This window comes from Protopterus annectens, chromosome 3.part0 (genome assembly GCF_019279795.1).
Source record: "Protopterus annectens isolate FY-2018-M chromosome 3.part0, PAN1.0, whole genome shotgun sequence".
NCBI classification, from domain to species: domain Eukaryota; kingdom Metazoa; phylum Chordata; order Ceratodontiformes; family Protopteridae; genus Protopterus; species Protopterus annectens.
This window is the reverse complement of record NC_056731.1, coordinates 1,387,643,385-1,387,670,489: the sequence shown is the minus strand read 5'-3', so window position 1 is coordinate 1,387,670,489 and position 27,105 is coordinate 1,387,643,385. Positions and strand designations below refer to the sequence as shown.

The following is a 27,105-nucleotide window of genomic DNA, read 5'->3' as shown; positions in this document are numbered from 1 at the left end:
AGCCAGAGATGTGAGATTGTGTTGGTTTGGACATGTGCTGAGGAGGGATACTGGGTATATTTGGAAAAGGATGCTAAGGATGGAGCTGCCAGATAAGAGGAAAAGAAGAAGGCTTAAGATAAGGTTTATGGATGTCGTGAGAGAGGACATGCAGATGGTTGGTGTAACAGAGCAAGCTGCAGAGGACAGAAAGAAATGGAAACAGATGATCCGCTGTGGAGACCCCTAATGGGAACAGCTGAAAGAAGAAGTTCACTGTCGTTCAGAGATGATAAAAATATGACTGAATTATATAAATCCCTTATAAGACTTGTTTTGAAGTATAACATGATATTCTGTATGTATAAGTATGAATTACAAAAATTGGAGTCCAGTCAATAACTTTTCATCAAGTATTTACCATCTGTAAAAGATATGTGTTATAGTAGAAGGTGCAATTACATTAATTTTTTTCACCATGTATTACAGTTATCTTAGAGGTAAAGCAATCGTGGTTTTCAAAGATTTAATAATGATTTTCTTAAGGTATTACTAAATCTTGAAAATTATGATAACTCTAACTCACAAGCATGCAGGCATTAATTTCAAAATTAAGTTTTGTAGAAATTTCTTACGTAGTAAATATATTACTTGTATTATGCCAAGATTACGAAAATGGCTGTTGCATGCTGTTAGAATGGCTAAATATTTAACTGAGTTTGAATCTAAGCTGGACTCATGGGGAGGAAATGATGTTTTTGACCATCATTTTACTAAGAAAGTTTTCTTTGAACATCACCTGGGCCAGTGATCACTGTTATATAAACTTATGAAACATAAAAAATGAGTGCTTAGTTTCATCTTCACTTGGTGTGGTGATGTTTTTACCAAGATTTAAGCATTGATTTTTTAACCACTGGGTTATTAACTGCTGTTATTCTGCATGGCCCACTTTAAGTATCTGATTATGGGTTCTAAATTACTTCAGGTTCCTGTTTCACTGAATGTTTGATTGTGTTTTGAATTTTCAGTTTTTAGCCTCTGTTTTTTAATTATGATAATGACATATAGTTGGGACTTCTTGTATCCCTCCACCCATTTTTTGGAGATTCAATGTTCCTACTCTGTATTTTGTTTTTCTAGAAAACATAGGATTTTGTGGCATGGTTGTGTATGGGGTGGAGTGTGACCCTTTGCAAAAGTCCCTACACCAGGTATCCATGCGATGATAAGGATTACAAGGCACCTCACCAGGGTGAAATCCCTTAAAGATGGGATTATTCCAATCTATATCAGATGCAGAGAGCCCATACATGTCATTAAGAGATGATAGCTTCATCAATGGCCCCATACAGCATACCTTAGGAAAAACTGACTTTGATTCACAACACACTGTTTTTTTTGTTTGTTTTGTTTTTTTTTAATTTATGCATCATCAATTTCACATCTGTAATGAAGACCTGACTAAAAGACATCTTTGGTCCTATTTCATAACTGTCATGTCACTCAACATCTCTGTTATTCAGTGCCATAGACTATGTGACACTGATGGCATGGTAGCAATTTGCTGCAAATCAGACATCTCTTAGGCCAAGATTTCTACCTGACAAATCAATTACTTTCACTGTATCATGACTATGGGAGCAAACTTTCATTCAATTCCTAGCCAGTTTAGTGAAACATTTCTTACGATAGATAACTGACTCCCTTATTAATTCAATGTTGATTCACCCATACTGATTAATTTTGAGTAATGCATCATCTTGATATGTGATGAGTTTGTGACTCTCACTTATGAGTAAATTCCATTATGCGTTAGTTTGGGTTGCCCACTGTAAGGGACACTTGCTGGATTTGTTCTTCTAACTAAGGGTGGCCACCTTAGACTTAGTGGTGGAAACAGTCTTGTTGCTTGTTTACTACCCAGATTACCTTGTGTTGGGATCTACCAGATGTTAGTCCATATGATGACAAGCTTGTTGAGTATAAAAATTTGCAAGATGTAACACATGAATTTATAGTTCCTTTATTTGATGAGCTACTTTGCAAACAGAGGGAAACTGTACTTGACCAGGAACTGGTGATCTATAACTGGACCAATACTGTTTCACATCATCATTTTACACCACTCCATGTAGACCCTATCTCACTGGGTCATCATATACCATTGGTTTGATGGTATTTTTAATAAGAAAGGCAATTTTTTAAAAAATTTACTCACACCAGATAAGACTGCTTTAGACTGGGAAATCATTATTGCTTGTACCAGTTAGAGATCCCTAAGAAAGAAATACTTTATTATGTCTTGTGAGATCTGTGGTAAGGCAAATTTAACTGTTGTACTTGTCCATGCCATCAGCTGTGCAGCTTGACCTTTATGTGCACATGGAAATGTTTACATTCATTGAGTGTAACAGAACAACTCAATTTTATGCATGAGTGAGACTTTTCTTTGATCTTTCACTATAGTATACATTTGATTAGCCAGATGATACCTCTAAGTTGTGCTGGGGGGAGTATGAGCTTGTTGATTGTATCAAGCTTCTGAACTGTTGATTTTCAGCATGTCTTACAACCTGCACACTTGACCCTGATCCAACAAACTAGTTGTTTCCTATCTGGAGGTGTTGAATTCAGTTATCCCTCATATTGTCAATACTCCTCATTACAGACTGCCCTTTTCCAAAAAGTTGCAGGCAACAGCAAAAACTCTAATATGGTGTCTATCAGGGGAAGAACTGGCTAGGCCAACCACTTTGGGCATCAAGTGGGGTGCACAGTAACCTCTAGAGAGGCAAATATGGATCACAGATTCAAGAAGAGAAAAGAATGGCAGGACACTGCTGGATTAACTCCTTCTTTATTAAAACAACCAAAACAGCCAAGGATAAGCGCTTATCCTTGGCTGTTTTGGTTGTTTTAATAAAGAAGGAGTTAATCCAGCAGTTTCTTGCCATTCTTTTCTCTTTTTGGATTTTGCTGTTTGTTGTTTGGTGGGACTTTAGTCATAGCACAGAACTTTTGGATAATGGATCACAGATTGCATGTTGTGTCAGGGCTAGCCATTCAATGGTGTAAAAACTGGTCCTAGTTGAACTGATCACATTGAATAATGTTGACAAAATTGGGCTTGGGTATTTGACAGTGATAATTGGCATGAGAGACCAGCCTACTCTGACATATATCAGGGACCCATGCTAATGGTAAGAGGAGTCTATGAGGTTCTGTTGGCCAGTGTGAGCCCACGATAAACATAGCAGCCCTGGGTCAATAAGTTACTGCCTGGCCAGTGTCTAATTGCCCAGCGTGGGTTACCTGGGATAGCTCTGAAAAGCTAGATCTGGATATAAAACCAATCTACCTGCCAAACAGGAACCAAGTATTGATACACTCCATATAGATCCACTGACAGGATGCAGCTTGTTAGTGGATGACATGATGGTATGGAGGAGGCTGAGCATACTCTGTAACCATGAACCAAGATGGAAGGGCAGTGCAGCAAAGCCACTTGGCTTGAGAACCAGAATCTACTACTCAGGAAGAGGACAGGCTAGAAATTATGTTGGAAGTGTGGTGAGGGGACGGTTTAGAAGACAGTTAAGGGATGTCATCAGAATTAGTGACAGACTCATGATGATAAAACTCCAGTGTAAGGACAATCTCAGCCTATGCACCCCAGCAGGCTTGTGATAGATAGGAAAAGAGTGCTTTCAGTAAGCAGCTACAGGATCTACTAGATAAAACAGGACAACATGAGTTGACATTAGTAATGGAGAACCTGAATGCACATATTAGGACAGACAAAACAGGATATGTAGACTCTCTGGGTCCGCATGGGTACAGCAACAGGAATAAAGAAGGAGAGGTCATTCTACACTCCTCTCTGGCAAATTGCGTGTTGGTGACCAACATGTGGTTCAGCAAGAGATTCAGTCACAAGATCACATACAAGACTGGCCAACATGCAACTCAGGTAGACTTCCTACTAGTAAGGAAAGTGCATGGGAGTAAAATCAGCAATTGCAAGGTCATCCCCAGTGAAGCAGTCAGCACTCAGCATAAACCACTGGATGCCACTATCAATTGCAAGTAGTTGTTAGAAAAGGCTCTAAGGTCAACTGAGACTAGGCTGAAAATCTAGAAGTTGACTGGAGAGAAGGCACAAGAATCCAAGCTCTAGCTCCTCAGGAAGAAGAGGAAATGGGTGGAGTTGAAGAAGAATGGTGGTGGATCAAAATAGCATGTGTGAGGACTATAGAACAGATGTGCAATCAAGCCAGATGTGGAATGAAGACATGTAAGGAAAGCTGGTGGTGGAATGCAGAAGGCCAAGACATCATCAAATGAAAGGAGTGCAGGGAAAGGTGAGAGATAAAAAAGAAAGACCAGGCTAAGAAAGAATACCTATTAGTTAACAAAGAGGTGAAGAGTACAGTTGCAATAGAAGAAGACATCAGAGGCACTCTACCAGCTTCTTGAAAGTGATATAGCAGGTGGCAAAAAGGAACTTTATAAGGTTCCAAGGCAAGGACAGAAAGATAAGGAAGATGGTGAACAGACACTCTTCATATGAGATGCCAGCAACAACCTGCTCACCAGTCCACAGGATATCAAAGGCAGATGGAAGGAGTACATCCAGCAGTTCTAAATTTAAAAAAAAACACACACAAGAAGCTATACTACCCCAGACACAGGCTACAGTGAAGGAAGAGGAGGAGCCTACGCTATAAGACATAAGAACAACACTATGGAAAATGAAGTCAGGAAAAGCAACACACTCAGATGAAGTGACAGCATTCGTGACAATGGGTGAGTTAGCAGTATGGAGAGAAAGGTGTATCCCAGATGACTGGAGAATAAGTATTCTAGTGCCAGTGTACAGGAACAATACTCAGAATAGTAGAAATTAAGATGGGAGATGAAGAGTTCAGATTAATATTAAAATGCATCACAACTGAACTGGTGTTTGCAGAGAGACAGAAAGTTGACAAAAATCTAGAGATGAAGAAAAATTCCAACTAGGCATTCCTAGACGTGGATAAAGCATATGACAAGGTACCAAGAAAGCTGGTTTGGACAGTTCTACAGTGGTTCAAAGTCCCAAAAACACTGGTAGAATTAGTGCAGGCTATGTACAGAGATCTGATAAAAAAGTACAGACAATGTTTGGACTCACAGAGAGGTTCCCAGTTAGAGTGGGTGTACATCAAGGTTCAGCTCTGAGCCCATTTCTGTTCATACTGGTGATGGACTACATTAGCAACCATTTGGAGGGAAAAGATCAACAAAGCTGCTGTATGTAAATGATGTGGCATTGCAAACAGACTCTGAACAAGAACTTCAGGGAATGGAATGTAAAACTGAAGGCACATGGTATGAAACTGAATACAGATAAGACAGTTGAATGGCAGCAAATGGAAGATGAAAGTTGAGATAGAAGGGTAAATAGTGGAAAGGGTTAACAGCTTCAAGTATCTGAGAGGGGTGGCTGAGGAAAAAGGAAGCCTGAATAAGGAGGAATAAGGAGGCCAAAGCTAAAATAAGAGGGTCTGTAGCCATCTGGACAGAGTGACAGGGGTAGTGTGTGATAGAATAATGCCAAGGAAGCTAAGTAAGGAGTACAAAACAGTGGTGCAGACAATATTACTGTATAGTACAGAAACTTATGCGATGAAGTCAGAGCAGTTGAGGAAGCTACCGGTAATAGAGATGAAGTGCCTGAGACAGGTGGTAGGACACACACTGTGTGACAGATGAAGAAATGAGGACATAAGAGCAGAAGCCCAAGTATCTCCAATTGCAGAGGAGAACAGATTACAGTGGTTCAGGCACATGTAAGAAACCAGAAGACAATCTACTGAAGAAAATTTAGGACAGACAGGAAGAAAGCAAAAGAAAAATAGGGCAGTCAGCAGCTAGATGGATGGATTATGTGACAAAAGACCTGAGACAGTCAGCAGAACTGTTAAAGAAGGTTAGATTGTTTCATTGAAACAATTAAGATGGTGACAGTTGATGTGACACCCCAATCCTATGTAGAAATTGGGGAAAAGGGGATTTATGATGATGATGATTTTTTCCAAGAAAGCCTCAGTGGCTAACTCTGCCTTTAAAAAGCCATCTTTGAGGTCAGACTTTTTAAAAAATTGCCACCCTATTTTTTACCTTTCTTTTATTATAATGTCACTAAGAACTACATAACAACCGGGACCTCTTCTTAGAGTCTAAGATATCTTAGGTCCACATCAGTTAGGTTCCTGGAGATATAAGAGCAAAGCTTTGACCATAATTAGAATACTGAACAACCTTTTTTATAAGTGAGGGTTCAAAGGTTGTATTTTGTCTTGTAATACATAACCTTTCCTCAAAAAGTAGCACTGCAGATGATAGGAACATTTTAGAGAGACTTAAGTGCAAAGTCATATATTCTGTGAGAGTGGTTTGCCTACTACCTCTCTAGATGGACACAGTCCATCCTTCTGATAATATGATGACCCACAGAACTCCATTTCAGTCCGCTTTTGTTCTCTGTATGTGTGTGTGTGTATATATATATATATATATATATATATATATATATATATATATATATATATATGCTTTCTCATGGTGATTCCCTTGATGTTCATTTGTATGCCTCCTTCTTTCAGGATAGCCATGTGTCTTGTTGATTCCTGACAAGATTGTCTTGATGTCATCCTTGGATGCATGACAGGTAGCAGTCTTAAGATGAACCAGGCCAAGGCTGATACAACAGCCATTCATGCTACACCGTGCTCTTCAAATGCTCTGAGCATTGGAGTTTGTGTTGAGGGCACATGCTCTTGGTGTGATTCTTGATGGCACATGAACAGTACAGGGCCAATGATCAGCTGTGGTTAGTCATTTATGTTACCATCTAAGGGACACCATATGGTTCAGGCACCATCCTCCAACACAGGAACTTTTGACAGTGATGTATCTTTGGTCTGCTTTTGGACTAACTCCTGTAATACCCTCTATGTGAGTTTTCTGGCTAAAAAGTTCATCGATCGCAGCTCATGCAGAATTCTGCATCATGTGAGTTGCCTTATATAGTTTGTTTTTGTCACATCAGTCCTGTCCTGAGTTATCACCACTGATTACCACTTAAAACACATGTATCATTCAAGCTTTAGATTGTATTTTTCCCTACACTACACAGTTTGGATTTATAATGTGCAAGAGCTGGTAGTCTAACTTGGACCCTCAGTTCAGCCTCTCTATGGGTTCTCACTTTTTATTTTCCCCTAGTCTTTTGGGTTTGTCATAGCATGATGAGAATGGACTCCATTCCTAAGTGAAGGTATAATTAAAGTTCATGAAATCAGTTTTGCTTCAATCTTTGATATTAGCCAGAAGTGGCTTTGGCAGCACCCGCAATATACCCAGTTATGACTCCATCTGCAATTTGCACTGAGTTACATGTATCAGTAACATATCTAAGTACAATTGTAAATTCTTTTTTCTAAGACCAGTTGCCCCTATTGTAGCTATCTGGGTATCCTTCTTCCACATTGTCCTCATTTCTGCCTGCAAATCTTTGCATTTTATGACTGTGTGTCTCTCTGCACATAAAACACAATAGTCACTGTGTGTAGCAATTTCAATGATCAATGCTACTTTTGTTTTCTTTTCATGGACTACTATATCTGGTTTTCTCACGTCTGTTTTTAGAACTGCTGGTAGTGAATTATCCCATGTGATATAAACTTCATAATTTTCTATAATGCTTTGTGGCTCATGTTTCCAGTGTTTTTCAGCTAATTAAATTTTATAATGTTTGCACAATCCCCAATACAACAATCTTGTTACATTATTATGTCTTTCACTATACAGTCCTTCTGCTATTAGTATATGATAACCAGCAACAGGATGTGCGACTGTTTCCAATTCTATTTTACAAAATCTGCATTTGTCTGTTTCTCCCACATGTTCAATGGACTTTGTAAACCAACATGTACGTAGTCCACTATATTGAGCCACCAATATTAACTTTTTGTCTTTTGGTTTAAATTCATCACTCTTTAGCCGTTATTGCATTTGATCCTGATCAACAAGAGGTTGTTCCAACAGTTTTCTATACTTGCAACTATATTTATGCATTTTACACATTTCTCGCCTTCTCATCTGATCCTTCACCTTATATTCTTTCTTTTGCTTTTTGGCACATTCAGTTGCTGTCTGATTTTTATCTACTTTTGGTTTGATTTCCAGTCCTGCTCGATGCCGATATACGTATGCTAAACTAAGCAGAGAAGCCATCTTGGACATATTCTCCTCATGTTTCAAAACTTTCATGACATTTGGATCTTGTGCAGTCAGCAAATACGTATGCAGTCCCATGATTACAGATCTATACAAGTAATCAGTTTCGAGGAGTTCCATACCGCCTTCAGAATGGGGAATATATAATCTTGGTATGCACTGATTTTTATCATTCTTATCATAAATCATTTAATGAGCATGAAGCGTCCTTCTTGTTTTCCTGTCCAACCTATCCAACACTTTTTGGGGCAAATCAGTCACTCCAAAACTGCAAATTAGGACAGGAGACTAAAGTGGTTTATAGCTTGGACTTTATTCCTAGATGTCAATGCTGCTTTCAGGATTAAGTTTTCTAAACTATTCCTTACTAAACTGTATTTGCATTTGTTTATGATTTATTGTTGATCCTTCATCAATTCCCAAATATTTATATACTCCCTCTTGCTCAAGTTCCTTATAACACATTCTTGTCCAAAACTGATGTTTCTTGGTGCTGCAGCTTTCCTGCTTTAAAGGTTGCTTTTGCACATTTATCAAGACCAAATAACATTCTTATATCATCTGAAAATGTTTTGACCACTTGCAGTTGTGCTTTCAGTTCATCTGATGAACTATGCACTTTAAATTATCTACAAAAAGAAGACGAGAAGTCTTTATACTTTATTGAATTTTGGGGGCCAGATTGTAGCCATGACCTAATCTGTCAAGCAGACAGTTTAATGAGTTAAGGGCAAGACAAAAAAGCAGCTGTAACAAAGGGTCACCCTGGAATATCCTCTTCTGAATTTTTATTGCTGGAATAATAATTTGTCCTGTACCATGGCTAAACTGCAAAGTGGTTTGCCACTGTTTCATGGTCGCTGTAATGTAATTGTCAGTGAAGGGTGTGTCTTATACATTTGTAAGCACTGTTTTATCCGTGAATGTGGGATACTGTCAAATGCCTTTTTTTTGTAGTCTATCCAGCCCATACTATAACTTCTTCTGCTTTTTATAGTTCTCCATTATGACATTAATTAATAACAAATGATCCTTTGTTCTGTATGACTTTCTTTTGTTACCTTTTTGTTCTATTGCTATGATTGAGTTTTCTTCTAAATGACTATAAACTCTGTCAGCATCAGTTCTAGTGTATAGTTTATACATCATTGGAAGGCAAGTTATTGGTCTATAATTTTTAGGATAACTTGCAGGTTTGCACTTACGTAGGAGTATCATTTTTCTTGTTAACCAGACTGTTGTCTGTTCAGGATGCACATATAAATAATTCTTACTCATGGCCAAATCTTCATGCAAAGATGTTAATACTTTTAGCCAGAAGATAGGTGCTGCATCTGGGCCTGGGGTTTTCCAATTAGGAACTTTTCTTAACTTTGTTACAATCTCTCTGGCTGTTACTTCATCCCATTTCATATCCTGCACATTTGAACTTAGTCTTTCTTCTGCTTCTTCTATCCATTTAGCATCTTTATTATGTTCCATAGAATCATCATAGATATTTCTCCAAAATGTATTTCTTCTTTTTTTGGTGGTGTTTCAGTTATTTTTGCCTTATTTCCTAATTTTCTATAAAAACGTTTTGGGTCATCAGTAAATTGCTTATTTTGTACTTTCCCTTTATATTGATCTACATATCGTTTAAGTGTTTCTGCCTGTGTTGATATTTTTCGTTTATTATTTGCAATAGTACATGATAAATCCTGATCTGTTATAAAAGTGCACGTTACTATTATCACGTCTATTTTTCTGAGTATTTTTGTTGATCTGTTCCCTTTTCTATACTCTTTTATCAGTGACACTTCTTGTCTTAATTACTTTATATTTTTCTTTATTGAATACCTCCATGATGGCCTTCAATTTCTCCCCTTTCTTTCCCTTACTGCCCTTTGTTTTTGTGGTAAGACTTTATCTGTTAATAACTTAGCTGTGCAGTAATATATTTATTTATTTATTTATTGCATTTGTTTACCGGGAATGTCCACTGGGCCGAGAGTGAGCCCATTTTCATTGGAGGCCCAAGGAGAAAAGCTCCACATTAATTACATATACACAGAAATGTTACACACAATACAGGGAGAAAAGCTTCCATAATGACATACACAGAAATGTTATGCAGAATACAGGGGAGAAAAGCTCCACATTAATTCCATACACTGAAGTGTTACACACAATACAAAGTATATTGAGCAGTTGGGAGGGTGGCCTAATGGCTAAGGTGTTTGCCTTACAAACACAAGGTGTAGGGTTTGAATCTCACAGGGGATAATTGGCTAGGCTTATAAAATGGCTCACAAGGGTAGTTAGCATAGTACTAATCTATGAACCTAAAAAAGTAGGTTGTAGTAAAAGTAATAACAACAATGAAGAATAGTTTGGAAACATGGTATAAACATAGAATACATTCAATTAACATGTAAGTAAAAATGCATAGGTAGAGTTTTTAGCAATGAGAAGAGTTAGCTTCTGAGTAAGAATAGGATGAGGCATATGGGCAGAAGTAGGGAAAGATCAAACTAAAAGTGACAGCAGAGGGAGTTAGTATGGTACAGAGAAGGAGAAGAAACACCAGTAATTAAAGTTAGAAGAGAGAGGTTCCAGTGAGGGAGTCAAGTTTTGAGGTTATTTGTTAGGGTACAGGTGCATAACCAGTGAGAGGACAGATGAAGTTTGAGGGATTTTTTAAAAGAAGCAGGATTACTGATAGTCCTGATTGAAGGAGGGAGATTATTCCATAGCTTAGAAACAGTGAAAGAATACATTTGGCCAGCTGAGAGCTTAGGTTATAGTCAGTAACATTTTGTTTTCAGGCCTGAGGTGTTGATATCACATGAATCTCTATGGACAGTCCTAATTACTGTGTCCATTTGTTTTATCAACATCTGACTTTTGGGGATTTTACTGACCTTCTGTAGTCTATTTCTTTCATTGATCTTAATATGTCTGTCCATCTCTATTAAATCAAGCAACTCTTCTCTTAGATCATTTTCTTCTAAACTGAGGCACATTCTTTGTCCTCTCTTTCCTGTGGACATTCTATAGAAAGTTCCAGAGTGCCTTTCTGTGCCACAGTCTCTTCAGTTTCATCCTGCATCATTAGTTGCTGTTTCATATGGGAACTCACTGGCCTATCACTCCACAACATTGACTGTATCAGAGTTGCCACAGTTTCCTGTTTCTTCCCTTGTTGTCCATCTCCAAATAAATGTTTGTACTGGTTTCCTATGCAAGGCTCCAAAGTCTCTTCATATGGCAACTGATCAGATGCTTCCTGTTCCACTAGTTTCTCCTTAATTTGGGTGTCCATTGCTCTATCCTGCTGTGATGTTATCTAAGTTAAATTTTCTACACTAAATCCTTCACTTTGCAGGTAATCCATAACCTCAGTTTCTGTTTCTTTAACTTCTCCATTACTAATCCTAGTTTCTACTTTTCCTCTTTGCTTTCTTATTTTTGTATTATAAAATTTTCCATGACTGGATGCCTCTGCCTATATTTCTCTTCAGATATGTTTGGTGCTGCTCTTTTTGTATTGATTAGTTTTTCTTACTCCTTTGCATAAACACTGCACCATATTACATTTCTTTTTCTTTCTCATGCCCAGATGTTTTCTTTAGATGCCTCCTGCTCCTCCTGTTTCTCCTTCTTAGGGGACTCATTATTTCATCATGCTGTGATATAACCTGTGTTAAACTTTCTGCACTAAATCCTTCACCTCACAAATATTCCATAAGTTCAGCTTCTTTTTTAACTTCTGCTTTACTAATCTTATGTTCTATGTTCCCTCTATGTTATCTTATTTTTATTGTGAAAGTTTCCATATCTGGGTGCCTTTGCCTATATTTCTCTTTGAATATCTTTGAGGGTGCCTTTTTGTGTTGATTAATTTGGCTTTCTCCTTTGCATCAATAGTGCACCATATCAGATGTCTCTTTCTTTCCCATGTCCATATTTCTTTTTTATACCTTTCAAAATTCTCTAGATTTTGTTCTTTATATTTTCGCACTTACTCAGTCATTTCTTTTTCCAAATGGCCCAATGTTTCTTGGTCTATATAGTGTTTTTCGGAGATCTGTTGTATTAATGAATACAAATTTGCATATGAAGCTCCTGACAGTTTTAATTGTGGAAGTATTTTTCTTTCCTCTAATTCGTCTCATTGTTTCCATATATCTTCTGTCTGGAAATTCTGGGCTTCTTGCATAATAGTAACAACACATAATTTCTTTCTTATCCTCAATAGTCCACTGTATTGTCTGTATGGCCCTTTTTTGGCCTATCCATTTTTGTGATTTTTGTGGACTGCTTCGTCCTTCTATGACAGGGGGGACGTTCTCCCTCTGGTCCTGACCTACCCCATTGCAGGAATGTTTTGGTGTCTTGAGGATTCTACACTGTAATTTTTTCTAGTCCTGGTATAAGTGCGCCTACCAAGATTGGGCACTTTTTAATCGTGGGACTTTTGCACCCAGCTATCTTTTTTTACTTTTTAACCTATTTCTGTCCATGATATATGCTATATAAAATACGGTCTATATATCAGTGTCATCTTGGTGAGATTTTGTGCAGAACAGGGTCCACCTCATGAAGGTCCTCACCAAGGCTTGAGGTTGAATCATTTCCAGGAGTACTACTCTCCTTTGCTTGCTCCTTTATCATCTCTCCATTTGGGCCCATTGTTATCAGTCTAATGATGCACACAGAGACCTCTGAACAGAGATCTTTCCTTTTTATGTCCCACACGTGGAATCTACTGCCATGACGGCTTTGGGGCTGATGTTCATTGGAGAAGTGTAGAAGGTTGCTTAAAGCCCATCTTTTTACACAGGCTTATAAATGTATCTGTGAATATGTTTGCCAACTTTTACTTACTTCTTTGTTTGTACTTACCATCTATGTATCTTTCTGTCTGTCTATCCATCCACCCACACACGCAAATACATGTGCATATAGATATAACTATATATATATATATATATATATATATATATATATATATGATTTACCTTCATAATTTTGACAAGCACATCCCAGAAACAGCTTCTGCGACGTCTCAAAACCGCGAACGCCAATATTCTGAATAACAAAGTCTTGCCCTCTTTTCACCCATGGTAGCCCTTGTTTCAGGTGTAGAGTGGTCAGAACTGTTGACTTTTGCTGTTTTTTCAACATTTAGAGAAGTCGGTGGGACATAATTCGCAGAAACAGTTCACCTATGTGCACATTCATGGATGTGCTTTCGACACTATGAAGGTAAACCATATTTTATATGTGTGTATATATATATATATATATATATATATATATATATATATATATATATATTTATAGTTCCCCTTTATAATCTCAAAATACTGAAATCTCGAATTTCAGTATCTCGAGACCATAAAGGTGAATTTTTAAAATAGCAAAAGTGCATAATCACGAATTTGAATATCTCAAATTCACAGTTACGGCTTTACGCTATGTTACGTGTGGTGTTTTGCGTGGATGGTGTCCGGTGTAGTGTGTGGACTTAGGTGCGATTTAAGATGAGTGAGGGTTTTATAAGGGTTTTGGCTGGGATGCATGTGAATGTGTTTGTAAGTTGTACATGTGGGTTAGGGTAGGCAGGTGAAAGTATGAGTGTTGGATGTGTTAGTGTTTTATGTGTGTGTGTGTGTGTGTGTGAGTGTGTGTGTGTGTGTGTGTGTGTGTGTGTGTGTGTGTGTGTGTGTGTGAGTGTGTGTGTAAGGGACTGTAGAATGTCTGGGTGTGAGTTTGCTGTCTTTTGTTGTTTGCGCGATCTCAGAGTTAGTATATATAAGTAGGGGGATTGTGGGGGGGTGCAGTCTTCCACATGAGGGGTGCAGGGGGGTTGCCCCCCCTGCTTATATGTAGTGTAGGTCTGTTGATTTGTGTTAATGTGTTTGTGTATGTTTTGTTGTTTGATTTGTTGTAGTGTGGGTAGGATGATGTATGTGTTGTGTGGTATATGGTGTGTTAATGTTCACGATTTTGCATTTCACGGTTTTGGGGTTCTGAGCGTTCGCCTTTATGGTTTCAAGATACTGAAATTCAAGATTGCAGTATTTTGAGATTATAAAGGAGAACTATATATATATATATATATATATATATATATATATAGATATTAAAAAAACAGTAAATTAACGTTTATGCAGGGGGACAAGCCCCCCCCGCACCCCCCACTCCCCTACTTTATTATTCTCACTCCGAGATCGCACTACAGTGGGGAAAAGGGAAAATTTCCCTTAACAGCACCTTAGTACGATCTCCGCAACAGTCACTCCCCCACAACTCCCTCTACCTCCAGGCATACTTCTGCGAAAGTGCTTTTTCGGTGAAAAGCACTTTCGCGTAAGTATGCCTGGATGTTTCAGATTCGGTGAAACAGCCATTCGCGCATTATCCCAGACCCATATATATATATATATATATATATATATATATATATATATATATATATGTGTGTGTGTCTGTGTGTCTGTGTGTGTGTGTGTGTGTGTGTGTGTGTGTGTGTGTGTGTGTGTGTGTGTGTGAGTTTATAAACAAAAGCTGAAGTGCAAAAATAACAAACTTCTGAACACCAAAAATATAACACTGACTAAACAAACTTGATATTACTAAATGTTGCCACTCAAACTATTCCCTACTAAAAAATGTATGCTAAATAAAGTGCATTTGCATGGGACAAGTCTTCCTGTACCTCTACGAGTGGTAACGCCCCCTACACTCTGCATAATTATGTATACTAACTCTATGGTTGCACAAACACAAACAAGAAAGAAACCATATTAAAGTATGGAATCACTGCCCACACACAATCAGAATAACACTAGCATTGATGGCCCAGCACATGAATACAACCCTACTACACTCATACATAAATCAACCAAACACACCTCACCTACCCATACAAAGTACACATGTACTCCATCTCACCATATTAGTCAACCATAACAAATTTACACATGTGTAGTCAACATTCTTTCCATTTGTTATTTCTCACACCTCCAAAATATTTCTACTAGTCAACATATTCCACTGCAGTGATAGATAGACAGATAGACAGATAGATAGATAGATAGATAGATAGATAGATAGATAGATAGATAGATAGATAGATGATAGTTCTTGGTTTATATCTTCATATATCTGAACACAGACAGGGGTGGTGGTAGTGGTGCAGTGGTTAGCATTGCCACCTTATAGCAAGAGGTTCTCTAGTTCAATCCTCGGCTGGGGTGCCTTCTGTGTGGAGTCTGCATGTCTTCCCTGTGGTCACGTGGGTTTCCTCTAGGTGCTCCGGTTTCCTCCCATATCCCAAAGACATGCTGTAGGTGGATTGGACACTCTAAATTGACCCTAGGTGTGAGTGCGCGCATGTGTGTGCCTTCTGTGGAAGGTTGGGCACTGGGTTGGCAACTCAACACCATAAAAACTCCACTGCCAATCATGAGCAGACAGGTGATCCGCTGTGGCAACCCCTAACCAGGAAAAGCCAAAAGAAGAAGATATCCAAACACAGATAAACACCAAAGACCTCAGTACACCTTGTATAAACAGAAACTTTTAGTCCAAGAGTTCAAGCAAATAAGATAAGTGCTTTCAATTTGTTACTTACAAAATTTCTTCAGATAAATACAATCTGCAAAAAAGATAATTAAACAATTTAAATCATGTGATAAAATTTGCTGTATTTAAAATGACATGCCCTAATTAACCCAGACACATAAAAACATTAAAAACTCAAAAAATGAGTAAAAGAAATCCTTTAAACATCACATATACCAAACTCATCAAATACATCATAAAACATTAATTATGCCTTAAAATCATAGTGAATGTGGAATACATGTATATATAAACTTATCTCTTCAATACCTTTAACGTAAGCAAAGGAGCAATTGTAATATGGTCATTTGGCCCAGGCCAGTTATAAGAATTAAAATATATCTGCCAGAACAGTTTTCTTTTTTCCAAAACAACTGACAGGGGCCACCATGTTCATTAAGAATGACCTTTTCTAAAACTGTAAATTTGAAAAAATGCCCAGTATGCTCCTTTATATGTTTAAACAAGGCATTAGTGCTTCTTTCTTTATGTATATCATAACTATGTACATAGACTCGCTCACGGAGCCTATGCTCCATTTTACCTATATAGAAGCATTGACACAACTGACATAGTGTAAGTAAACCAGGTCAGAGCTTTCACAATCAAATTTTCCTTTTTTTATTTTGGTTTGTCTTTCTGTACATGACAATGGCTTCAGATCCTCTCTCATCTTCATCAACACTCTTTTTGGACAGTTCAGGTTCGGACTTACAGTGGACTGTGGGCAACTTTACTCTGCTTATCCAGCAGTTATCTCAGAGGCTGGATGACATAGTCCCAATGCATGTTACCAGAACTGAAGGAGGTAATGGAATTAATAATGGAGCCAATACCTTACAACCGGGGGGGGGGCAGTGGGTTACCCATTAATAACACCATGTTACATGCTGAGAATTTGGTTAATGAACAGAATCTGGTGAGGTATTGCCTGTGGGCTGGCAATGTGCTGGCTCTGAATGACTGGTTACAGGACAATTTCAGCTTTGGTAACTCTATATGTCACAAATTGTTGATAGCATGAATGAGCGCCTTAATGAATTGGATTATAAGTTACTAAAGCTTAAAAAATTGCAACTGGAAAACGCTTATTTTCTTGAATATATAAGGCTGAAGTGGGTCCCTAGGGGCCTAAGTGTTTGGGGTCTTCCTACTGGGATGGAGGAAAATTCAGCCTTTCACAGGGAACTTTTGGCACTCTTCAATAAGCAAGGGTGCAAGTACATGTATACTGTAGTTAAACATTATAATAGGTGGATCAAAAAGTTACAGCAGATGTGAGTACTGTGGATGATGAAGTAACACCTGATCTGCATTTTGATGATTATAAAATTGAATATGCTCATATTTTTGCTAGCATGGAGCAGCAATTACAATATATTAAGGCAACCAAGCAAAAAAAAAAAATAAAGAGGGACAGGATTGATTACCTGCATGATACAGCCTACCCCGAACCCCGCCCGGTATCTCAGACCTGGGGTAGAAAAAACTTCCAGGTCTCTAATACAATTCTCACTAACAATAGACAGGGAACTGGTAATGATTCCTCGAATAGGAATGTTAATAACATTAATAGAAATCAGCCTGGAGGCACTCTTAATACCTCTAATAATTTGGATTTACCACCACTAAGGAAATCAGAGTGGCTGAGAGACAAACATCAAAGGAATCAATGGGAGACAGAGAAATAGTATTCACCCCCAGAATCAACCAAAGGCATCCATCCAGCATGAATCGGCCTATTTCCATGAGCTAATGAGGTCATCTGAAGGTGGGGTAGAGGTGATATGTACCTTGCATTCAGTGAATGAAGAAACTATTTCCGCTCACATACAGGTAACTAGATGCACCATTATTATGAGTGCGGCTAACAATCTTAACGTCTATAATTTTTCTTGGGTACCTATTGACTCCTCCTGTGCTGATCTTTTTTCTAAAGGGGTTACGTTTATATCATCTAGGGGGCCAGCATTCCTGATACTTTGATGGACTTAAAACTTTATCTAAGGAAAATGCACTTGGCTTTAATGTTTGAAAATTCAACCAACATAGGGCAGCCCTTTATGATATCAAGCACTTTAACCTACCCCTACATCATACTTTGGCATTCTTTGGAAAAAAAATTGTGAATTAGGTTTCTGTAATATGTTAGGAAAATGGTCATCAGGAAAATTCCCTAATATTACATTGGAGAAGTGAGACTTGATTAACTTTATTAAAAATCAAATTTTGAGACTCATAAAACCTGATAAAGGGGGTGGGTTGGTTATTATGACTAGTGATGAATGTCCGTTTTACTAAATGGTAAGGCCTATGAGATGGTGACTAAAAACCATCTGAACACTGCTTATTATAAAATTAGACTTCAGCTTAAGGACATGTTTATTGACAGCAGAATTTCTGTCGAAGTGTTAAGCTTTCTTAACATTTCCTCTCCTTTGGTTCCCATGATCTTCAGAGTGTCAAAGATCCATAAGGATTGGCAGAACCCTCCATTGCACTCTATCATTGATGGTAGAGGCTCATTTACCAGTGCCAGTGCCTGTGCTATTTTTCTAGATAATAATTTGAAACATTTACTTAAGGACAAAGAACATATCTGTAGGGACTCTTGGCATTTTTTTGCGAAAAAATAGATGTGCTTGATATTAATAAGAATGATATCTTTGTTAGTATTGATGTACACGATTGATATGCTGTTATATCTCACCAGACTGGAGTGTTGTGGTTTACAGATTATTTTGTTAGAAGAAGGATTGAACAAGATAAAGTTAATTTATATGAGGAATTACTTGATCTTATTCTTTTAAACAATTTCATTTTTTATGAGGGGCAATTATACCTGCGAAAAGAAGGTGTGGCAATGTGGGACCCCTATGGCTCCTTCTTCACAAATATTGTCATGTTATAGTGGGAGTATCTGTACTTGTTTAATAATTGGTTCACCACACATTTTAGGATGTATTTATGTTTCCTCGATGACATATTTTTTTGTGGAAAGGTGAAAGAGAAATCATTAATGAATTCCTTGAGTACATCAATACAATCACTGACTTCTTAACCTTTTCACATACCATTGGCAATGATAATATTCCTTATTTAAATGTACTTTTAGAAAAAGGCATTACAATTAACAGTTTTACATCACAAATTTATAGGAAACTCTTCTACTCTAATACTCTGCTACATTACACTAGTGCTCATCCATTTACTCAGAAAAGAGCTGTGATAAAGGGCAAATTGGTCCAAGCAACACAGATGGTAACACTGGACAATGAATTTTATAAAGAATTCCATAACCTTAGGTGTATGTTCTTGAAAAGGGGTTATCCACTTAATTTGGTTAAGGAAACCATCCTGGAAGTCTGTTATAAAAGAAGTATTGGGCATTTTGTTCTGTAATTGTCCAGAGAGAATCAAATATAAATAATAATGAGCCTGACATTATGGGATTGAGTACGGACTTAGAAAAACCTTGATTTGCTAATGCTTTTATTACAATTTTTAACTATGAAAGTAGCACTATTAGGTGGATTTTAAGCAAAAACTGGAATGTATTAAGAGAGGATAATAGTAGAGAGAGAAATTGGGAAGTAGACCCCTTACTGTCTATAGAAGAGGTAAGAACCTAAAAGCAATTTTGAAAGCAATAATATCATTTACAGGGGCCCCTGCTGAGTTAGGAAATGCGGAAGATGTAAATATTGTAAGTTTATCTTGGAGGGTGAACACTTCAACTTATTCTGGAAAACATTTTTGGTAAAAGGAAAATTTGATTGTGAAAGCTCTGGCCAGTCCTGTCAATCCTTCTATACAGATAAAACGGAGCGTAGGCTCCATGAGGGAGTCTATGAACATACCTATGATATAAAAGAATAAGAATAAGAAAGAAGCACTAATGCCTTGTTTAAACAAAAAAGCATACTGGGTGTTTTTTCAAATTTAGAGTTTTAGAAAAAGTCATTCCTAATGAACGTGGTGGGCCCTGGTCAGTTGTTTTGGAAAAAAGAGAACTATTCTGGCAGTTATATTTTAATTCTTTCAACTGGCCAGGACTGAATGACCATATTACAATTGCTCCTTTGCTTAAGTTAAAGGTATTGAAGAGATAAGTTTATATATACACGTATTCCATATTCTCTAGTATTTTAAGGCATAATTAACGTGTTATGATGTATTTGATGAGTTTAGCATATGTGATATTTAAAGGAATGTTTTATTCATTTTTCAAGTTTTTAATGTTTTTATGTGTCTGGGTTAATTGGGGCATGTTACTTTAAATACAGAGAATTTTAGTATGTGATGTTTTAAACTATTTAAGTATTTATCTGAAGAAGTTTTATAATTAACAAGACAGAAGCGCATATCTTATTTGCTTGGACTCTCGGATTAAAGGTTTCTGTTTATAGGAGGTGTACATAGGTATTTGGCGTTTATCTTCATATATTTATATTTATAGATTTTTCTATGCTTTAGGATTTGTTTATTCAATTCTCTATACTTCTGTATTTTATAACTAATTGTTTGGTTAGTTGTTTGATTGATTTCCTGTACTCTTTGCATGATGTCACTACAGAAAAATCAATCTCTGATTTGTTCATGTGTATACATTAGTAGTAGGATACATATAAATGTACCCACAAGGAGTCATTGATGACTAAATGGAGTGATAAAAAAGCAAACCAATGAGTCAGCCTACAAACTCAAACAAGACTATTACTTCTGGGGTAGGAGTAAACGTCCCTGCACACTGTCCTCACACACACAAACTTGTAACATTCACCCTTCATGGTTACAAATTAGACACTCACCAGATGTCTTCCATGAACATCACAATGTCACCTACATGCATATACCCACCTCATTTTCCAACACTCGCAACCAGCAAATAAATCCCACAATACTGCAATGAATCCCTCCAAGATATCTACAGCCATTTCACATAAAAAAGAATCCATGAGTAATTACCACACACTTTCTCAGGGGCAGCCCAGCTGTCATGCTGAATATGTTATTCTGTTGGCTATCACATACACCTCTCCAGAATGTACCTGTCTGAATTTTTTCATATTTATTGGCCACAGTCAATACTGTTTTTTAATCCTTTTAAAATATAGAAAAGCTAAGTGTGGATACATAATGACTAACTTCTCTGTGGTAGAGTGGATTTAGTTTGCATCAACATTAAGTCCATTCATCTTACCACATAACTAAAGTTAACAAAATGCAATCTGCACACTGGCAACCACAAATCATAAGACAAATTAATTAGCATAAAAATGAAGTAATTCAAGTCTTAAAACAGGCAACATATTTAAATAACAAATACTTTTAGCACAGTGACTGTATATGAGTAAAACATACAAAAAAAAAATCTCTCAAAAATATGACATTTATTTTTATTTGAGAAGCATAGTTCTTCTGTGACTCACTTGCAATTCATCTCCTTATTAGACATGGTTGCATGCCTCTTAATAAAGGTACTGTAGAGATATACATATATTTACCCAGGTCCAACAACTGCTATCTTTATCAGGGAAAACATACTGCTCAGCAAAAACACATGAACACTTCAGCTTACATCTAAAGAAGTTTTGTAAAAAGCAGAAAAGAATGCTTAAGGTGCAGGGCATAAAGTACTTTTAATAATTTGGATGTTTTCTTTTTTCTTAGGTCGAAGTAAGTAGTCAATGGAGACATAGTATTGCTGTATGCTGAATGGAATGGAACGGAGAAAACAACACCAGAGAACACTTCACTGACAACTTGGAGAACGAGAGAGAAAACATACAAAAGTTATATTAGAGCTACTTAGTAATATATGGAATTGTGCTATCTGCACATCTTCCACACTTGGCCAAATGTCTTGAAATATCCTAGAAGTGATTCTGCAGATTTTCCTGCAGTAAGGTTTCCCTCCCAATGTATATTTGTATAATGGACTAATACATTTGTTTGTGTGTATATGTGTGCGTGTGTGTGTGTGTGTGTGTGTGTGTGTGTGTGTGTGTGTGTGTGTGTGTGTGTGTGTGTGTGTGTGTGTGTGTGTGTGTGTAGCTGGTATAATGGATGGAAACCTCTGTCTCTTATCTGGTACCCACACTTTGCCAAGCAAATGTATTTCTTTTGTAAAAATTCAGATTTCTGTTTCTTGACTATAGCTATGCTCCCTTTCAGATATATTCAAAATGTTTCCACTTTATTCCACCATATATTTTCAGTAATAGGAGGTTAAAAAAAGCATTTTAGTGTATCCTTTTGTCAGAAAACACAATATATATATACTAAATTTATTCTGCAGCAAGAAGACAATTTTCCAAGGAGTTTTTGTTGATTTTTATACATATCCATCACACCATACTATTTACCATGTCTCAGAGTAGACCTTCTGTAGTACATGGGACCATTTCACGTGTACTTTAGATACTGGCTATGTATGCAATCAGATAGCAAAGGACTGTGCACCTGGGTGAACAAATGTGATAATCGAAGAGATATTAGTCAGAATTTTACAAATACCAGAGAGTGAACATTGTAGTTATGTGAAGCAATTCAAGAGTGAAAGCTATAGTTTAAGTTCATCATTGCAGACCAGGTAACACTGCACCAAAATTCGGAAATCACCCATTTTGTTCCTGATATTTGTATTATCTTTTTGACTCCTGGAATGATACAGTGATTTTTCTAGGAGTGGGAATCCATTTCAATAATCTGCTCATAATCCAAAAGAAAGTATTTAAGCTGAATTCAGCAGATGTGAAATTTTACAACATAGATTGGCCAGTTAAAAGAGAGAAAAGTGCTTTCCAGAAGGTTTTCTTTTTTGTAATTCCTGTATTCAAAGTCAGGAGTTAACCCAAAATTTTGAAATGATACATCAGCTTCCCGAATGTTTCCCTGCCCCAAGAATAACCAGTCATTTCTGACTTGTAGACCAACCTCCTGTTCTGTTACCTACTTCCAATATAGCTGGCTTTTTTCCTGTGGTAGATGTCCTAAACCAAACCACAAACAAAAAATGAATAAACATAAACAAGGATGCCACCGTTGTTCTCGTAACTCGTTTATCCTTTATTTAATAAATGAGTTACGAGTACAACAGTGGAATCCTTGCTTATGTAGATGTCATAAATCCAGACTTAAAAATGCATCACAGAGATTTAAAGCATTACATTAGAAAACCTAATGTAACAAGCATAATCATTCTGAGCATAGTAATTTCTGTCCACTTGTACCCTTTTAATTTAATTTTATATGTTTGACGCTGAAATATTTAGTACCATTAATCAAGCAAAGCTTCACTGAATGACTGAGGAAACTCAGCAGCTCAAATATATTTTTGAATTTTTTTTTAATAAATAAAAAAAGGGAAAAACAGCCAATAAGTGCTTTTAGACTTCAAATAATTCTTCGTCATACTCAAAATTATATCTGAGCTGCTGAGTTTCCTAATTCTTTTAGTGAATCTTTGTTTGACTAGTTCTTGTAGTTGCTTGCCAGAGATCATTTTTGGATTTTTCTTGATATTTTGTACATCTTTTCCTTGTAAAATATTGCCTCCTTTAAAATCTGTATACAGTGACTTACATGATGAAGGCCTAGTTATAATCCCCACCCAAAGTAAAACATTTATAGAAACCTAATCATATATATTTAGAGTTATATAAAGCAGAAAAGAGTAGATGAAATAAGTAAATGAACAGACTACAGCACTATAATACTAACTGCCCTTTAATGCATCTTTACTGCTTAAATGTTGCTCTCACATTTACTGACCACATAAAAACAGTACTTAGTCACGTATAAATTCCCACAAGAAAAGATCGGAAACACAAATGGTCTCCCTCAGGCTTCCTGACCAAGTGCAGTAGTGTTGGAGTTCTATTATGCAGCAATTTATAGAAACCATAGGCAGGGAAGGTTTAAAGTGACTGGCATTTTGTTTAGGAACTCTTGTAAGGTTAGTGGCTGGGATGGACTATCCTTTTGTTGGACCCAAACTTCTAGTTCGTGTTTCAGAAGGTGCAAGTTTCAGCTGTAATTGTACTGCAATGCACTGGAAAAGTCACTTGTATCAAACTATCACCCCCACCCTGTCTACATAGAGAAGAATAAGAAAAGATGAGAAAGCAACATTTATGAGAGGAATGCACACAGACAACATTTACACTTAAGCAACATCCATTTTAATGTCTCATTATTGTTATGTTATTAGATGTCATTCACTACAGAATGCCAGTGTTTTAGATTACATATCAGGAACAGTTACAAGCACACAAGTAAGCAAGTTATGTGTATGTATTTGTTTTGTTTATCTTTGTAGTAGCCTGTGTTTATTACATACTTCTTAGAGAAAACTGCTACTACACTGCTTCTTTGACATAGGTTCCTGTGTTAAAGATTATTGCAAGCACTGGATAAAAAGGAGGTATGGCCTTAACCACAAAGCCAGACAAGTCTGTTTATTTTTAGTACCTAAAAATCCAGCACTCAGTAAATTAACAAGGTTTTCTAAACTGAAATTTTATAAAATGAGAAACAAGTGTAAAACATAAATAAATAAAACCAAAAGTGGTATATTTGTAACATTGCAAATACAATATTTGAGCCAAAAAAGCTTTTTACTTTCAGCTTTAATTTCACAAATTTATCATATAACAAATCCCTTCAGAACAGAAGATGAGTGCAAAATAAGGTTTTAGCACCAAACCAATATTAGGGGTGAGGTGTAGTCTAGGCGGTGCGGTGTACAGTTTAGAAAAAAATGCTGCTCTATTTTTGTGGTTTATTTTTAAACGAGGGTGATGTTCTAGCAGAGTTTAAAAAAAAAAAACACAGTGCTCAAAGAGAGCACAAGAATATCTCTTTCTTCCAGCCACATAAAACTAACTTTCACACCCACCAATGTCTTCACTTGAGTCACCTTTAAAGTTATATAACCCACCCCATCTCTGCTCAGATCAGGTATGTATGAATGTATATATGCGTTTATGGGTGGCTTAATGGCTAAGGTGTTTCCCTTACAAACATGAGGTGCAGAGTTTGAGTCTCACAAGGGATAATTAGCTAGGCTTAAAATGGCTCGCAAGGGCAGTTAGCTTAGTACTAATCTATGAACCCATATATATGTGTGTGTGTGTATATATATATATATATATATATATATATTACGTGTGTGTGTTATATGAGTTATTGCCATACTCTCTCAACTGTATGTATTTTAGAGGAACATTCCTATTCTATGGCCTGATTTAGGATGCCCTATTTTTGGAGGCATGTCCCCTATATTCAGGCTTGATTTACTTTTCACACAATTTTTCTGACTCCCCCTGATTGCATGTGACTTTTTATCATCTGTCTAGCACACAGAAAACCACACTACATAATCAACATATTAGTGGCAACACTAATTTAAAGAAAGAACACACATTTTACAACTCCCTTTTCCTGAAGCAAAAATAAATGACCATGCATGGAAGAATTTATGATACAGTTTATTAAAGTGTACAGATTTTACACTGTCAGTTTGATAATGTGCTTATATTTCATAGGTTCATAGATTAGTACTAAGCTAACTGCCCATTTTAAGCCTAGCCAATTATCCCTTGTGACAATTGAACCCTACACCTTGTGTTTGCAAGGCAAATACCTTAACCATTAGGCCACCGTCCCAAATAAAATGATAGCTCCATTAGAGAAACACTGCAGAACCCCCTTTTAAATCTTTTCATAGGTTAGTACTAGGCTAATTGCCCTAGCGAGCCATTTTAAGCCTAGCCAATTATCCCTTGTGAGACTCGAACCTTGTGTTTGTAAGGCAAACCATTAGGCCACCCTCTTTTTCCAGCACTTTTTGCCACTCTTTTTTTTTAAATGTGTCTCTGAGTAGTAGCCCACATTCCTACTTGAAGTGAGAATAGTAATATGTTACCTGATATTCATATTTTATGCAAATTAGATGTCTAGATTTTTAGCTGGATGTTTCTATTTTTCAAGGACCTTTGTTCCTATTTTCAAAGTCTACAGGTTGAGAGATCACTGCATGCATTTTATCACATGCTGCACCACTGTTGTTTTTCGCCCCTGTTACAGTTTGTCGAATTATCTGGCGGTCGAAGTTCATTATATCAATTATTACAAAATTCAAGAGTTTTTTTTTCCTTTCTTCAAGTTTGTGCGACCCTAGAGTTACTCTGTTTAATTTCAAGGGGTGTTGGGGTCCTTCCATATAAAAAGTTGTTTTTTGCTTTACTTTTTTTCAAAGATTTTAGTGACGATTGATGGTAATTGCTGGTTGAGTTTTCTGATATTTTATATTTCAATCAAACTCACAGGTGATTAATTATTCCTTATATGCTCAAATACACACACACACACACACACACACACACACACACACACACACACACACACACACACACACACACACACACTGGTAAGGATAAAACAATATATGCTAGTAAAGAGTATCGAGTACGAAAAGGATATGCAAATAATGCACAGAAGGTATAACTGTCATGACATCTTATAATTAATAGTGAATGGAATTTTAAGTGCTGAAAAAGATAGTAAAATATGTTGAATAGGGATGATGGCTGAGTAATGAGGACTGAAGCTGTATTTTCTCAGTCAGTAAAAAGATAATGTAGAAAATATAAATTTCAGTCTCCAGCCTGAGTAACTTGCAACATTGTACCTAATAATTCCTATATTCATTACATTGTTTTTTAACACTTATATTTAATTATCACATAAGAGATATATGAATAAATAAAATACTTTATATAAAAACATGAAGTCAGGCAGTGCAGTTAAAATTTACATATTCGGAGAAATACATTATTGTACAGAAAAAAAAAACAGAAAAATAACCATTTTGAGCAGATGGGATGCTTGAAAGAATCATTCTATCCAGTTAATCATTTCTTGTCTGTATCCAACAGGAAAAGTTACTTAAGAATCTGTCTAACCAGCAAACTCTTTCCTGACTACATCTAACAGAAAGAATTACTGGGTCCTATCCACACCATCTGAATCTTCAGCACATAACTGGAGACACAAATACAGAAATGGTCTCACTGGTTCAAGCCAGTCCATGCTAAGTAAAGTTCTGGTTAACACTCTGCAAACATTAAAATGATGGCTGCCAGTTCACCAGTCTCTGGTGAGATAGTCATTCCATTTGCACACTGAAGGGATGTCTTTTAATGCATACCATTAATATTA

At 36.8% G+C, this 27,105-nt stretch overlaps 1 protein-coding gene across 1 annotated transcript in view; it reads left to right on the top strand.

Annotated features, from left to right (window-relative positions):
- The window catches only part of NKAIN3 (sodium/potassium transporting ATPase interacting 3), a 2,685,286-nt gene extending 2,660,372 nt beyond the window's left edge, over nt 1-24,914 (top strand). Inside the window, exon 6 of the mRNA XM_044065469.1 lies at nt 21,553-24,914. Within this exon, the coding sequence (XP_043921404.1) occupies nt 21,553-21,597 (45 nt within the window). The 3' untranslated portion in view covers nt 21,598-24,914. The remainder of the gene's footprint in view (nt 1-21,552) is intronic.
- The last annotated feature ends 2,191 nt before the right edge of the window (nt 24,915-27,105 follow it).